The sequence below is a fragment of the Corvus hawaiiensis genome, chromosome 27, assembly GCF_020740725.1.
Source record: "Corvus hawaiiensis isolate bCorHaw1 chromosome 27, bCorHaw1.pri.cur, whole genome shotgun sequence".
Classification (NCBI taxonomy): domain Eukaryota; kingdom Metazoa; phylum Chordata; class Aves; order Passeriformes; family Corvidae; genus Corvus; species Corvus hawaiiensis.
Genome location: NC_063239.1, coordinates 3,456,771 through 3,472,658, shown reverse-complemented (window position 1 = coordinate 3,472,658; position 15,888 = coordinate 3,456,771). Strand labels below are relative to the sequence as shown.

General features: G+C 46.6%; 1 protein-coding gene across 12 annotated transcripts in view; it reads left to right on the top strand.

The window, feature by feature from the left end:
- ANK1 (ankyrin 1) overlaps positions 1 to 15,888 on the top strand; it is a 55,771-nt gene that overhangs the window by 3,287 nt on the left and 36,596 nt on the right. For 10 of the 12 annotated variants that reach the window (XM_048287355.1, XM_048287352.1, XM_048287361.1 and 7 more), the window contains exon 2: positions 15,366 to 15,458. The exons of the other annotated variants lie outside the window; for them this stretch is intronic. In XM_048287355.1, the coding sequence (XP_048143312.1) occupies positions 15,366 to 15,458 (93 nt within the window). The remainder of the gene's footprint in view (positions 1 to 15,365; positions 15,459 to 15,888) is intronic. 12 annotated transcript variants of the gene reach the window in all.

Sequence of the window (15,888 nt, the reverse complement as noted above, 5' to 3'; positions counted from 1 at the left end):
CCTGCACCCAGCCTTTGTAACTCAGGATGATGACAGCTGAGCTTTCATTTGACAGGGGCTGCATCAAGGATTTAAGGAACAGTATCTTGTCACTCATCTGTGCTCCCTGTCCAGCGCAGGCATATTTGTGCTTTGGGTGGAGCTGTCACATGAAACAGCCAGGCATGTCCTGAAGAGTGTTTCTGCTCTGTGTGTTCTGCAGGGTGGCTGGAGGTTGTCTCAATCTTAGGATGACCCCAGAGAGCAAGCGTTCAAGAGTCCTGTGTGTTCCCACATTTCGTGCAAGTGCTGAACTGTGAGGACTTACCAGGGCTGTGGCATGATGTGTTAATGACTTCTGAGGATGCCCTGCAGACAGGAGGTGTGACAGAGAGCAGACGTGAGCAAACGAGAGTGTGAATTAACAGAAGTTCACTGCCATTAGAGAATCTGCCAAGCGTCATCTGGGTTGGCTTCTTGCTGTTCCTGCTTCAGGATCCTAGCTTCAAATCTTTGTGCATTTTCCTTAGATGGGCAGGTTACAGGGGACCAGAGCCATTCTGTCATTGCTGCAGCGCTGCATGTGGAGTTTCTGATGTGGCCATCTGCACTGACAGGGAAGTAGTGATTGACAGGAATGATACCTGTGCTTTGGATGCAGCTATACGTCTCTTTTTTGTGGTTTTGAGAGGCAGTCATAGTCAAGAGCACTTCCTTCCTTTCCCTGCAGATGTGGTAAGGCTACCTCGGCAGGAAGCCCTCACTGGGAAGTCATGCAGAGTGCTTCAAAGACACAGTCCTGTCTTTGCCAGGGTCAGTGGGCAACAGCAAAACACATTGTGGAAAAAAAATGTTCCAATGCTGTTTATGAGGCAGCTCTCTAGCTTGTTATATGAACACAGTTATTGAGTCCTTTTTGAGTTGCATGTGACTTATTGTAGTTATGTATTAAAGATAGAAAACAGACCAAATCCCTTGCCAGGAAATCTGGAAGTGTTGGCAGAGCTCACCAAATGGATTCTTAGAAAGGGCCCAAACGCCCAAACCGTCCAACCCCCAAACTGGGGCCCAGAGGACTTGGATTGCCCTTTGTCTCAAACATACATGTACAAGCAACTTGCAGCTGTACCAGGTGAGCTGTACCCACAATCGATGGCTGATGGCATTGTAACCTGATGTGCTTTGACTGAGACTAATAAATAAAAGTTAGTACTTCTATGAAAATCTTTCTTCCTATTGAAGTGTACTTACTCTGGTACTAAATTCAGCCAAATATATAGTCAAGCATAAACAGGGGCAGACACCTTCATCTGCCTCTCTCCAAAGATGCAGATTCCAGCTGTGCTTCTCAGTGGGCATACAGGATCCATGGAGCAGGAGGCTGGAACCTCTAAAATGTCTATGACAAGAATTCTGTGCAGCAAATAGCAAGAGGACTTGAATAACAGCAGCAGTGCCAATAATGTCCAAAGAACTCATCAAGTGCACATGAGAGAGGATACTCTGTCTGTGTGCAGCATAACCGGGGCTACAGTATTAAATAGCAATCCAACCAAAAGCTTGAAGGGAAATTCTTATGATGATTCCTATCAGTGTTTAAATTATTAGTATGAAAGATGCGATACATCCTCTGGGAACATTCAGAACAAACTTTGCTTGGGCATCTAAAGAACAAATGAGCAAAGCTGCCTGAATTTACCACTTTCTTTTTTAACTTTTTTTTACTTTTTTTTTCCTGATGGGGGCGGGCAGGGAGGATACAGTGAGGAACGAACCTCTTTTCTCTTTCTGCTTCTGCCTACTTTCTTTGTCTCTCAAGTGTTCAAGGGTAAGACAGTCTCTTGTTATGGATTTGTAGAGCATCTCCCACAATGCATTCTTGAATCGTAAGTGCTTCCTAATAAGAAACTCCCTGCATAAAACTCCTTGGCTTTTTTCTAGTTGATAGTTTCCTGGAAACAGCATGCAGACCAGCCTGAAGGCTCATGGATCTCCACAGCACAGTCTGGCACCCATCCTTAGTGCAGTACTGCTTCTGCATGCTGCAGCAGGAAATGTTTTAGTGCTCAAGATTACACACTGAAATACATCCTGCCAGGAGAGGTTGGGAGGGTGCTTTGGAAAGGGGAGACAGGAAATTTGTGAGAGTGGGTTTGAATTATGTGGGACAGCAAGAGCAAGGTGTTTCCATTTGGCAGGAGCTCTTCCATTTGGCAGAGAGCTTTTCCTCCAGCTGGAGAGAAATGGTGGGAAAGGGCTAAGGGAGGACAGGGGATCAAGTGACCCCCTTCCTATATTCTAGCATGGATAAGGGATAAATGTGGGCAATTAAATGGCTGATAACAACTGTCAGAAGAAACTCCAAGCTGAGGTGTGTGAGGTGACTTGGCAGAGGCAGCACTGAGATGATTGCGGCGACATGGAGGATGCTGATGAGAATGCTTTTACATGGATGAATTTTTCCATCCTTAGGAAGCTAGGTCATGTGGTAACTAGATCAAGTCAGGAAGGGTTTGGACCAACAGCCACAAACTCAATCAGACAGAGGAGCAATTGCAGATGATTCCTTAGAAGGACAGTTGAACAGTCATATAGGGTGACCATGCTTGTGCTTGTTGTGTGACAAGCAAAAGAGGTCACTCAATGACTGTTCACTGATAGGGTGTATCAGGGTGGTCTGAGCTAAGGATTCTGAGGTAGAAAATCAAGACACCTCTGTCAGAATTATGCAATAAGCACATGAGAAACTGGGGTGAGAAATCGCTGCTGGAGTGCTGCCAAGGAGCAGCCACTGGGTCTGTTCTCTCTGCTCCCCTGCATCCTTTCAAATGGCTGTTACTTTGCAGCAGCCTTCAGCTTGCACTGGGTTTTGAGAGGATGCAGAGAAAAGAATGATGAAGAGAAGGAGGGCAAAGGATTTCAGCAGACCCAGCTGCAGATGGCTCAGAACATCCTCATGATAACTGGACTTCTGAGCTCCACTGTGTCCTGCTCCCATGGATATCTGGCCACCGTACCATCACTGGATTAGGCTACTGAGATTCTTGCATTCAGTGGCAGTAGCTCCTGCCAGAGACGTGACGTGGCTGGCTGTCAGCCACCTGGGTCTTCAGTAGCTGCTGGGAGCTGTGCTGGTATCTTACCTGCAAGCTGGAGCTCATCAGCAGGAGAAAGGACCATGCCGCCTGCAGAGTCTCAGAGCACAAGAGCTGCTTTGTCTCCTTTCCCCGTGATGGGGTGGGGTGAACAGGAGTGGAATATGGGCATCTGGATGTGGGGGATGTTGGGTAGGAGCAGAATCCGCTTCTGCAGGGATTCGCTGGTGGGAGAAGGCACTGGGGGGATGTTGGTGCCGTTCTGCACTGCTGCTCTGCAGGCTCTTAAATTATTCAGGTAATAACAGCATCTGAATGTGCTTGGTGAGCCCGCTGTGCTGAAATGAGGTGAGCAGTATCTGAAACCTTGTAGCATTCAGAAATCTGTTTCAGGAGCAAGTTATTTCAAGCTGTGCCCTGTCCCCTGAGCCTGGCACCTTGGCCAGGACGTCTGCGCCAGGAGGCCACTGGCTGAATGCAGGGATGAACCCTGAGTAAATGCTTTCAGGAGGGTGATCACAAAGGACGGTGTCTTTGTAAAAGTCCTGCACATGGTAGCCTGGTGGGCTTAGTCTACCCACCGTAGAAAGCCACCTGCAATGTGGTGAAGCTGAGGTGCAGCAAGGTAGATCTGAGCTCAAAGGAAAGCAGATTTACAGAGTGCTAAAATTAGAAGTTTAGTCTAAATTATGCTAATTTGTTTTAATTGTCTATGTGTGTCAAGGTTCTTCAGAAATGTAACCTCTCTGTGGTGGTCTGGAAAGGTGCAGCATCACTGGTGGTGTGATGAAAGGATGGATTAAGGATGGTAGATATTTCTGGGTTCCCTGGCCTACTTACATCTTTCTTGCAGTCCTAACCCCAGCTCTCAAAATGCCATGAGGGTAGGTTCTGAAAGCGTTAGCTCTGGATTGAATAGGCCAGATGGTTTTGTTAAAACCTTTGATGAGCAGAGGGCAGCTTCCTAGGTGCAGGGAAGTTTCTGGCACCTTCTCCCTCTAAGGCCACTTCGCAGCATGACAGAACCATCCGAAAATTCTCAATTTTCTTCCACAGCTGATTATGTCATGTTTTGAACCTCAACTCTGCAAGCAGCAGCAAAAAATTCAAGCTCCCTTCCTATTTGCAAACCAGATTTTGCTGACTGGGTGAAATGTTAAGCCAGAGCCATACATCTCTGTGTAGGGGCTGCAAGTGTAGGGGACTGTGTTAAATCTATGGCTTCAAAATGTTGCATCCTCAGTGAAAAATCTATAGCAGAGACAAAGCAGCAGGTATTCACTGAAGTGTCTTGGGAGGCGGAAGGAGAGAATGCAGCAGCAGGAGAGCATTTAGAAAACAGACGAGGTTTCTATATTTGTGCAGAGATGAGGAAGGAAGGAGAGAGTGTGCGCGCGCATGTTTGTGCCTGTGTGGCCAGGCCACCAGGAAGATTCCCGTTCAAGAGAAAACGTACTCCAGAAAGACAGCAAGCAGAAGTGAAGGCTATGGTCCTTCACTACACTGTGGTGACAGGACTTTGCAGGGTTTGTGGGGTGCATTCATGTGCCTATGTTGGAACTTTTAAATGGGAAATGCAGGGAACAGCATGATGAAACCCTTCGGAGAATATAAACTATGTTTGATTTTTTAACCAGTGTGATAGTTTCTGCAAAGGATTAATAAATATTGTCACCTTCTTACAGTGTCATTTCTCCAGCAAACTAAGGTGTCCAGATACTCTGCAGGAAATGCTGTGTATTGAGTCCATTTAGTTCCTTCATTGATGCCATGCCTGGAATGAGGAGCATTGTGTCTTTTCCAGGACTTGCTCATTACAACACCAATCAAAGAATAAGATAAATACTGTAAGAGTGTGCTGTTTGGTGGGTGTGACAGGTGTGGGGTGAGTGAAACACAGGTTCAGCTTTAACAATACACTTGTCTGTGTACCAAGCTCTTTATTCCATTTATCTGAATATGGAGCGAAAGAGTAAAAGGTCTTTCTTTGGTCTGACTGGAAATCAGCTGTGTTGATTCACAGTCATCACTCTGCTGATGACTGAAGTGTGAGCTTTTACTGTGTGCTATAACCATATGCATACGTCTTGTAGGTTCTCAAACTGATGTTTGAATCAATAATATTCTACTGTAAATGCTTTCCATGGATTTGATTATAATAGTAAATAGTATGTCCTTAAATAAGATGCTAAACATTAATAATCCCGTGTTCTTGACTTGTGAATCTCTGTGTGGAGTTTCTCTTATTTTGGAGTGGTTTTTTATTTATTTCGCCTCTCCATTTCCCTTGTGGTGAATGAAAGTACTCAGGCTGACAGTGGGAACAGGGAGTGGACTAGAAGGAGGTGGTGTGCTAGAGAGTTCTAAGAAAGGTAAATCTTACTGAATTGGCTTTTGATGTTAGAGTTGCCTTTACTGCAGTGGGGAGTGTTTTAGTTCTTCCCATCTTTAATGCTGAAAGAGAAGTTGCATCTGTGGGACACTGGCTATGGCATGGGGAGGTTTCAGCGCTAGGAGATGCCTGCGTGGGATCAGTATTTGTCCTGAAGGCTTTAATTTTCTATGCTTTTTCATTCTTCAGCTCTTTTCCTGGCAGAATCATCTTAGCTCACAGTGACAGTAGGTTTGGTCCAAGCAAGAATTGCTCAGTGGAGCATGGCATGGCAGCTCTCTTTACACGCGGCTTGGACGTGCCACTGCACTGATGCATAGCAATGTGCTCCTGTTAAAGAGCAGCACGGTGGTCAGCAGGCTGACCCCCTTTCTGTGAGGACTGGGAAAAAATGCTTCCTGTCAGCCTGCCGTCAAATGGCTGTGGAGCTGAGGTTGCAGTAAGAGGAGCTGCAGTATCACAGGGCAAGAGTATAAAATATCTGGTGCCCACCAGTACTGTATCAGCAAAACTGCTTTCAAAACTTGTGAACTCATCCCTGCCAGTGGTGAGATTTGCTTCTCAGACCTGTCCGGGAAGTCCTCCAAGGTCAGCAGCAGTTCAATAAGGCATAGAGAAAACACCTTCTTTCCATTCCAAATGTGAGGCAACAGCATTTGCTGTCTCCTGACAACATTTCACAGGGATCAGCAGCACTTGCCTACAGGGCCTCTCTGCACAGTGCGTGGCACCACCATCATCTTCAGCAGAGGGTCAGCGAGGGACATTTATTCTGCCTTTCCTGTATAGACAGACACTGTGAGTAAATTGCAGATATTTGGGAAGAGGAGCTGACATCTTTCACTAATTCACTTTGCTTTAAAGTCATGCCTTGGAGCTAAGAAAACTGTGAAGACACTTGGAGCAGCTGATTGAGAGACTCTGCTCACAACTGCAGTAGTGATGCAACTTCCTCATGAAACTTGGAGGTAAGGTTCATCACTGAGAAGGGACATTGCTTATTGAGAGCTTTAGTCTGAACAGACTTTTTGTCTCTGCAGAGGTGGTGTGTTTTTTGTCTGTTTTGTTAGGAATAAATGCAGCATTTTCCCTGGAGAAAGTGCACAGTAATAAGCTATGAACCTGTAGTTTGTTCTTGACAGTAAGAACCTGCTGTAAAACACTGAGAAAAAGAAAAGAAAAAAGATCAGAAGAGGAAGAGGCTTCAGAGTTTCCTTTACTGTTCTTTGGAGATTTCTGGAGAAATAAACAAACACCACAAATGAAGCAAGTAACATGATTTTTGTCCTCTTTCTGGAGCTGCAGCTGCTGCAGTCAGCTCTCCAGCCTCAAGCTGTCTGCTGTTTACTGCCAAGCTTTTCCAGCAGGTTGCTGGGATAATATTAGGCTTTTTTAATGACAAAGGGTGCCAGGAAAATAGATATATATAATTTTTACATTTAAGTTAAAAGAAGTATATGACATGCCAGCGATCTGACTGGGAGGTGCCATGAAACAACAAAGAATCAAGGAATCTCTTTAAGTGCCCAACCATGAAAACAAGGACCTAATTTTGGCTATGTTTTTAAAGACCAGCATGAATAAACATGCATGCAAACATGTTTGGAGGATGTTATGCCTCTGAAGAGGCACTAAGGGTTGCAATAAAGTAGGAGGACAGAGTAAAATGCTGGAGGCTTCCAGCAGGCCCGTGTTCCAAACCATGGTCAGCAGGTAACACAGCAAAGCAGCTGTAATAGAACTGGTACTCTCACATATCTGCCACAGTGGGCATCCAAGCCAAAATGGTTTCTCAATGTCTGCCTGCTGGCAGGTGAAAATGGCTCGTCTTTTCTGTTGAAAAGAACTTGAAGGAGCCAAAAGAGGAAATAATAGGATTTCTTTACTGTTTAATTCCATTCACAGACAAGCACAGCCTTAGTAGTCTTAATCTGTAAAGCAGATACGTAGGCTCCCTCAAGAAGTTAAGAGGAGGAGATCTAAAGTTTTAGGTTGAACTGCTTTGTGAGCATCCTCTATAGTTGCTGTCAAAGATGCTATGATACTTTTCACAACAAAGTGTTTGTGTGGGTGGATTGACTCTTCTGTTCAGCAAAAATCTTTCTTAGGTAATTGCATTCTGTTTCTTTGGAGCCCCTTGTTTCCCCACCTCCTGGAGTTCTCTGTAGCATTTCTGTGGTCTGCTGAAGGCTACCTCCTCTTACTCTGCATATGGGATCACTAGTTTAGCAAGAGGGCAAAAGAATACAAGGAAACTTTGCAGCTGTGGAGTAGGCTGAATCTTAAAATGAAAGTGGTGGGAATGACAGAGTGCAGGACACATGTTCTCTATGTAGAAGAGAGACTACTCTCTGAAGTAGGAAACTACTTCAGGTTTCTGTGTTTCATATTGTAAAGTTCCCTCAGATATTTCAAGTCTTCCTCTCTGCCCCCACACTTCAGAGCTTCTTGGCTTGTACTGAACCACCCTGACCTGGCGGCTCAGTAAGGTAGGTGGATGCAGGGTCGGTGTCAAGCATTTCCTGGCACTGACAGCACTGGTTTTTTGCAAATCCTCAGGGAATCATAGTACTAAATGCTACAAGAATGTTAATTTTGTAAGGTAAGCAATTGTGCAGTCATAAGCTCAGAGGTGTCCTTGCCATGCAGGGGATCTCTGTGCGCTGCTGGAGAGAGGATCAGGCAGCCAGCTCCTCCTGTGGTTGGCACAACTTGTGTGTCACGTGGAATTACTTCCTCCTCTCTGCTGGGATGCAAGAGAAGATAGGGACTGCGTTGTGCTGCATCTTACTTGGCTCTGCTGGCTGTTCTAGCTGTTCATCCCTTACCAATTCCCCATTAATAGCTCTGGGGCCAGCACTCTCACGGGGCTCGGCTCCCAGCACTGATAACATGGAGTACCAGCATCCTATTTTTTATCATTAGGGGAAGGGGGATTTTTTTTTTTTTTTTTATTAATAACCCAAATAACGCTGTGAAATAGCACTTGTCTGACCTTAAATATTAAACTCCCTTAAGTGGGTGAGCTGGGGCACAGAAACAGCAGCGTGCTGGTAGTGATGGGCTGTGGAAGAAGATGAAGTGGTGCTGGACATCATTAATACTTTCTCCCTGGAGGGCCTTCCCTCTTCAGGGCAGCCAGGTGCTCTTCCACGCAGCTCCCCAGCTTCCAAATGGCATTTTTCACACTTTAAACATTTTGCACGCTTTGAGCAGATCTGAACATCAAAGGCTGGTGTATCCTGGCTCTGGTGTTACCATGGCAACAGCAGCTGAGAGGATTTGGATGTTTCTGGGATGAGATTTTGCTGCTGGGTGTGTTGGGCAGAATGGGGCTGCTCTTCTCACATCACTGCCATTGTGGGCACCATGCTCTGTGAGGGGATGGCCTGCCCCCGCCCAGGGGTGGTGCAGACCTCTGTGTCTGAACTGCTCACCTCAGCTCCCTCCAGTCTGGGAGAGGAGGAGGGGATCCTTCCCGTGCTATGCCACATGTGGAAGTAGGTCAGCTGAATTGTACCCTTAGATGTGCTCGTTTCTCTCTGCTGGCTCTCCAGGGAGCTGAGCACGGAGCCCTGCTTCAAGCGTTGTCTCTGTAGGAGCCCAAAACTGCTTCAGTGAGCCTACCCTTGCGATGTTGGCCTCAGATGCCTCTTCCATCCCCCTTCAGCTCCAGATATGCTGGATACGGTGGATTTCCAGGAGTGAACATAAAGCTGAGCTTTAAACACTGTGAAAATATGATATTGGTCTGGTTGGGTAGTGTGCTAGAGCAGCACAGTCAAGGGGCTGCTGTTGATCCTCACGGTGAGTCTGTCAAGCTGTGCGTCCTGGGCAAAATGCCGCATCCTCCTCCTTGTGTGCTGTAAAATGGCCCCTGGAAATTCATTGCTGTTCTGTGAACATTACTCATTTGGGTGACTCTAGCATCTCCAGCCAATATCTGCTGAGGGGACAGGCACGTGTGTGACTTACTTGGACATGCACATAGCAGATGTCCTTTGTGGGAGAGGGGGAGTGGGGGGTGGTGTGTGTGTGGAGATATGCACTTGAGACAGATGGGTGGTTTGATGAAGGAAAGCAGGTAATTCTGAGCACCCTGCCTATTCCTTGTGCTGTCACAGCAATAGACAACCCTCAGACTTGTGATCTCAGTGCTGTTGTCCTCTGCATACTACAGGAGAAAATATTTTGTCAAACTGCCTGAACATGACAGAGCAAGATCATGTTAGTGCAGACTGTGGTATTTAGGTACAGTGCAGACCTCAGAGACTGGGTGGCTGAGAATAAAGGTACACTGAAAGTGTGGGGCAAGATCTGAGTTCTGGCTCTCTGGCTTAATGCTCAGGAGCAGAGCAGACTTCTTTCCAAGAGGAGCAGAGTGCAGCCTGCCAGGTGGGACTGTGCATTCATCTTTTCTCACAGGAGGTCAGTCCCTGCTGCCTCCAGGCATGCACTGCAGCCAAGTACTGGAAATCCCTTGGTTCTGAGATTCCCAAACAGGCATAACATTTTAGGGGTCTCTCAGTTATCTGTAATCTTGCAGTTACAGCAGGACCAGTGGATCCAACAGGATCAATAGCTGGGGTGGATTAACTGCAGCCTGCGAAGAGTCTTATTACATCTTTCAGATTGGTGCCTGTCTGAATGAAAGCTGAAATCTGCACCATGATCAGTAATTAAGAAGTGATCTGCCCTTGGCCCATATTGTGGGCATAATGCCAAATTCTGAGTTCCCAGAACTGGGGATTTTCAGATTCAGGCTGAGTTAGGTGATGCTTTTTGCTCCCAGAACTGCCTGGTCTTCAAAAGAGGTCAAACAGTAGGTGAGATGTGTTCTGGTCCACTGGATAAGAGAGCTGGATGCAGAGGCTGAACAATTTTATCTGTGCAGATATCTTCTTTGCAGCCAGGATAGCACAGTACAAAGCCATAGCATAAACAATGGGACATGAATATTCCTTTCCTTTGGGAGCTCTGCATCTCTTTCATGTCTTCACTCTGAGAATCTGACTTTCTGAGTTTTTATGCTTGAATAAGTATAAATAAGATAAATCAGTGTGATGACATTTTCAGTTGTGTTGCCTGGCTTGTTCAAATGATGAGTAAAAAGAACACTTGATAAGTTGTGGCAAGATGCCAGAGAGGCACATGCTATGAAGCTGTGTGTCTGCTCAATATGTGTGCAGGGAGGGGCAAAAGGCTGCTGAAACATCTTGGTTTGGGGCTCAGACTGCTTCCTCTCCAAGAACTAAATTGTGATTGTGCTGGTACAAGGCAGCTATCTCTTGGAGTAAGAGAGCAGTCTGCTTCATCTCCAAAATCATGCCAAAATCGTGCAACAGTGCACAGTTCAAGAAATACAATCTTAAGAAGATCTATTAAATTTATATTTCTGAATTTCCTTTGGGAATCTCACAGATTAGATAGTTCTGAACTGATAAATGACCACAAAATGGTTTCTTAGATCAGGGCTATGACAGGAAGAGATTTCTTATTTCTAATAGCTGCTGAGCTTCGCAAACGCAGTCCATTGGGTTTCTTTTCATTTGTTCTGTGCTTCTGCGTGCCGGTTTTTAGACTGATTTGGAGAGAAGTACCTGTAAATTGGCTTCCCCTCTGTCCCCCCAACAACAAAGGAGATGGAGAGGCAGCTAGAGAGCAAGGGCTGGAATATTTGTGTACAGCAAATCTTTGTCCCCCTCCCACCACATCACATTGCACAGCTCCTCCTCAGATGGAAAGGTGAAGAGCAGATGGACTTCTCACTCTGTTGCTCATGGCTGATGATTCCAGCACTTTGGAAACTGAGCATCACCTGTAAGAGAGGTAAGGCACCAGTGGCACCTATGGACTTCCTGTGAAGTCACAAAACACCATGCCAGAAGCCACAAACACCACAGGAAAGCAAAGCCTCAGGTGTATTATGTTCTGTGGGCTGCCTGCTCTGAGCTGCAGCATCTATCTCAGCTCTGCAGAGCATCCTTATCCACTTATTTATGCCTGCATCACTGCTGCTCTCTCCCAACAGGAAGAAGTGGCCTGACAGCGCCGCTGTTTTTCTGTGTACCTGCTGTTATCCATGGCTGGGCAGCAGTAGCAGAATTGCTAAACATTTAAATTATTCAGCTTCTGTTGTTGACTCAGCTTTTAAACTACATTGACATTTCCTGAGATAACAGCTTGCTGACTGGAACCTGGGAGCCTGGCTGGTCCTGGGAGCCTCAGCAGGAGCACAGGGAGCATTTTCCTCTCTAAGGAGAAAGGGGACATGCTGGAGTAAGGTGAACCCGTGTGTATCCATGTCCTTGCACCAGGAGGGTACTGCAAGTGCTCAGGGAGGAGCTGCTCCCTTCAGTGACTGCAGCCCTGGACTCATCCTGGCATCATTTCTCAAGTGGCTGACTTCAGGAAGGGCTGTGTTTCCTTCCCTGGGCAAAGGCACATACAGCTTCCTCAAAACATTAAGTAGTCTTACACTATTTACTCTTCTCCAAGGTAGTGTGTTTAAGGTTCTCTGCTGCACACATTACACTCCTCATTCCCTCAAATGAAAGGAAGAACAGCTGAGGACAGACTGGCAGCAGCCAGCAAGTGCCTGGTGCTGGGCAGTCACTTCTCTGGTTACATGGCAGATACCAAAACCGAGGAAGGAGCCTTGCGTTCCTTCACAGCTACATCATCACACAGCTGAAGAGTTTCTCCAAAGGTCAGAGGCAGAACTCTGTATCTTGAAAAAACAAAACTCTTTGTAGCTGAAGGAGTAGTTCTCTTCAGAGACCTCTGCTCTGCCTTCTAAATTTCTCACAGAGCTTCTCTTCACCCCTGACTGCAGTTGCTGCTGGAATTCAATATTTTCATCTCAGATGTGAACCCAGAATGCAGCGGCACTGAGTCACCAGGGATGCTGAGCCTCATCCCAGGAGCTGTCTCAGGATAGCAGAGGGAGAAACTAGTTTTCATGTGGGTATGATAAATATTATAGCATCCAGGGAACAGCACTTAAGAGAATACTGGAACCCTGGCTTGCAAAAATTCCCTAAAGCCCACAGGGGTGCCCAGAGGTTGTTATTTGGTATTATTCGCTGTAATTCTTGGTCACTTTCCTCAACATGAATTTACTCTTTTTTAGACAATATTCCTGTTTTTTTCCAGTGTAAATAATGTCCCTTTGCAGATCCCCAGTTTAACTCTGTGTTAGCTTTTGTGAGTGCAACATGACACTGAGTCCAGCTTCCATTGTCTCTGAGGCCTTTACGGTGATGATCATATGCTCAGATGTCACTAAGGAGAGGATAGAGAACAAAATTTTGGAGAATGAGCAACCCAGACAATCTCAGTTCAGCATCTGGAAACAGGTAAGTGTTAAGGAACTGCCTGAGACCTTTGTCTTTTGAGGTGTTTTCATGAAAATGGAAAGAGCTTTTGGAATTAAAAGCTGTTCATTTATTAGTGTTGTATTTGTTATTTTTCAAGATCTCGGGCTCTGATTTCTCAGGCAGGGTTGTGCTCAGAGTGTTGGTTTCTCCAGAACTGCCAAGATGTTCCTGTTAGATATAACAGGCAAGATAACAGTGACAAACTGCTAGTAAAGCAAGTTGCTCTGAGGTATGGGTTTTCATCACTGATACATGCAACTCACCTGTCTACAGTTAGATGGGGGAACTTTTGGAGATGCCTCAGGTGAGGTGGTAATGAGTGAATGAGATCTACTAGAGGCACCAGTGGGAAGTGTTCAGGAAATTACAATTAACAAGGGACAGCAATTAATGGAGCAAAGAGACCAGTTTTCTTATAGGTAGAGCCTGCATGAGCTTCACAGCCTGGGAAAGAAATGGTTTTTAGTGTGTTATATACTCAAGACAAAGTGCTCTGTTCTCCCCAGTCTTCAGGGAAGGGAGAAAACAGATAGGTACCTCCCACCTCACAGGATCCCCTTTACTCATGCTTCCGAAATCTCCTTTACTTCTAGAGCTATGGATATGTGACTGATAGTAATATTAACACTGTGAACTCCATACAGTTGCCTCAAGATCCATGGGTCTGCTGCAGCCTGTGACCTGCCAGCCCATGTGGATGTCACCAACAGCCGAGGATACCTCAGCAACCTGAGCTCTGAGCTGTGGGAAAGTTTCTGAGGGCTGTTTGCAGGCAAAACTCCAGGTCTTAGTGGGAAAGCAGAAACTTTTGGCTTGGCCAAACTTGCCAGGACCATACCTAATGATAATATTTCTCTGTCAGAGGAGCTCTGACCCGCAGACATATTGTATTTAGGCACTATACTCATTCCTCACCGTGGTAGAAAGGTTCTGCCTCAGTGGTGGGGACCTGGGACAATTCCATTTTATTGTGTCTGCCACAGCACCATGTGGTCACCATTCCAGACCCCACAGTCACCACAGCTGCTTCTTACTCCGCACACCGTCACAGGCCTTCCTTCCCTGTGCCCTGCTGTGGCTGTGGGCATAGGGTGTGCACAAGGGAGTCCTGGGCCAGAGGCCAAGGTGAGCCCCATGTTCCCTCTGGCAGTGTACAGGGCTTACCTCTCCCCTCTCCATCCTTGTGGAGGGTATGAGGCATCACTGGATTGCCAGAAATCTGTAGGACTGAGCCAGTCTGAGATTGGCCAAAGGATTTGCTGCCCCAGGGATTGTTCCATGCTTGAGTTTGCCTGTTCTGGGTTTGTGAAAGTCACCAGTGCCAGAGGTTGCACAAAGCAAAGCTAAACTGAATCTCAAAATGGGAGGGGTGAGGGAGGCAATCTCATGGGCACCGTTACACTGCTTTTCCCTGAGGTGTGCTAGGAGGAAAGCCCAGCTGGATTGTAGGGCACAGGCTAGGGCTTTGTCAAGTGTATACACTATCCTGATGGATGCAGGATCTGGAGAAAATTTGCATTATGCTGAGGGAGCAACTTTGAATCGGTTCATGAGCTCTGGCTGGTAATGGCCTGTGTCAGAGTGTGGACTCGTGTTTGCATTCATGACATGCAGCTATGGGGCTGGGGGGAGTGGAACCAGGATCTGAGGCACTGATAGACACCGACTCAGTAGGTTCAGAGCAGCAACACTTTTTTTAGAACAAATATAGTGTGCCAGCCAGCCAGCAGTTGCAGTGCCCATCCTTTTGGCAACAAAAATTTGAGCTCTACCTGAACTGAAGGTGGAGTCTGTTCTATTTCAAATATCAGAGGGAATCTAGACTTCCAAGGAAGTGCTGAATGACTCTGGACAAAGGGAAGGTGTTTCCCCTAGACTGAGGTAAGGACTCTGCTTTGCTCTAATGCTAAACTTGGTCTTTGGTCAGTATAAAAATCTCAATTTCTATGTAATGCAAAGCATTTTGCCATCCTAACACGTTCTATTCATCTACTTTTCCTGTCTCTCAGCTCATATAAGCTTTTCTGGTGGTGTGCTGGGCTGTTTTGTAGGAATCCCCTAGAGAGATACAGCTGGCAGAGCAGTAGTTTCTTTCTCTCTGAAGCTGCAAATATCACAAGCTGTTATTTATCTGTATATTGCCCAGGCCTTTCCAGGTGTGATCACTTCATGGCTGTGCATTCACTGGTTTGGCCCCAGCACCTGGCTGGAAGCACCTTGGCCTTCTTGACCCTGTAACTGGCAAAAAGGGCCAGGTGAATGGTAGCTGGAAATAGAAACCAAGCTGTGTGGCTCCCCTGCAGCACCCCAAGTCCTTTGCCAGGCTGGCCCCAGTTTAGCATCTGGAACAAAGATGGGATAGGCAAAGCACTAGCAAGAGGGATGACTCCTGCCAGCCAGGCGAGCATTGCTCTGCAGGGTCACCCTAAGCTGGAGCACAAGGAAAGGGTGGGACGGGAGCGGTCTCCAGGAGCTCTATTCCTTTGGACAATTGGTGTGACTCCCTTGCGTATCTTTCAGAGAGGGCATGCACCAACCACTGTGGACCCCTTGCCTTCTTGCTGCAAGCAAGGATCTCCTGAAGGGATGCTGGAGCAGGAGTCTGCTGTGCAGGTAGAAGGGGGGAAGGGGCGCGTTCATTGTATTGTAGTTGGCTCTAGGCCCTACAAAGAGTCTGGAGCTGCTGTTGCTAGACCTCATTTGCCACTTCAGTTCCATCTCGGTGTCCTCCATTTGGGACTGTGCCCAGCCAAGGTCTGCAGGGACCTGTGAACAACCTGAAGTCTTCTGCTCACTGTCTCCAGCCCAGCCTGCTTTGTGTGGCACAGACCAAGAGACAGTGTGGTTCTGGCCATAGAGCTGTTTCATTTTGCTTTATATTGCTGAAGTTTCATCTTCCCTTGTATTATTTGAAGAGCAGGGTTCATGCACATGGGCTCCTCCCCATTAACAGTTCACAGATGTGTTTATGAAGTGTGGCTCAGGCATGACATTGACTAAACACTGTGCCCAGTCTGGCAACTCTCCCCAAGGTCCTGACGTG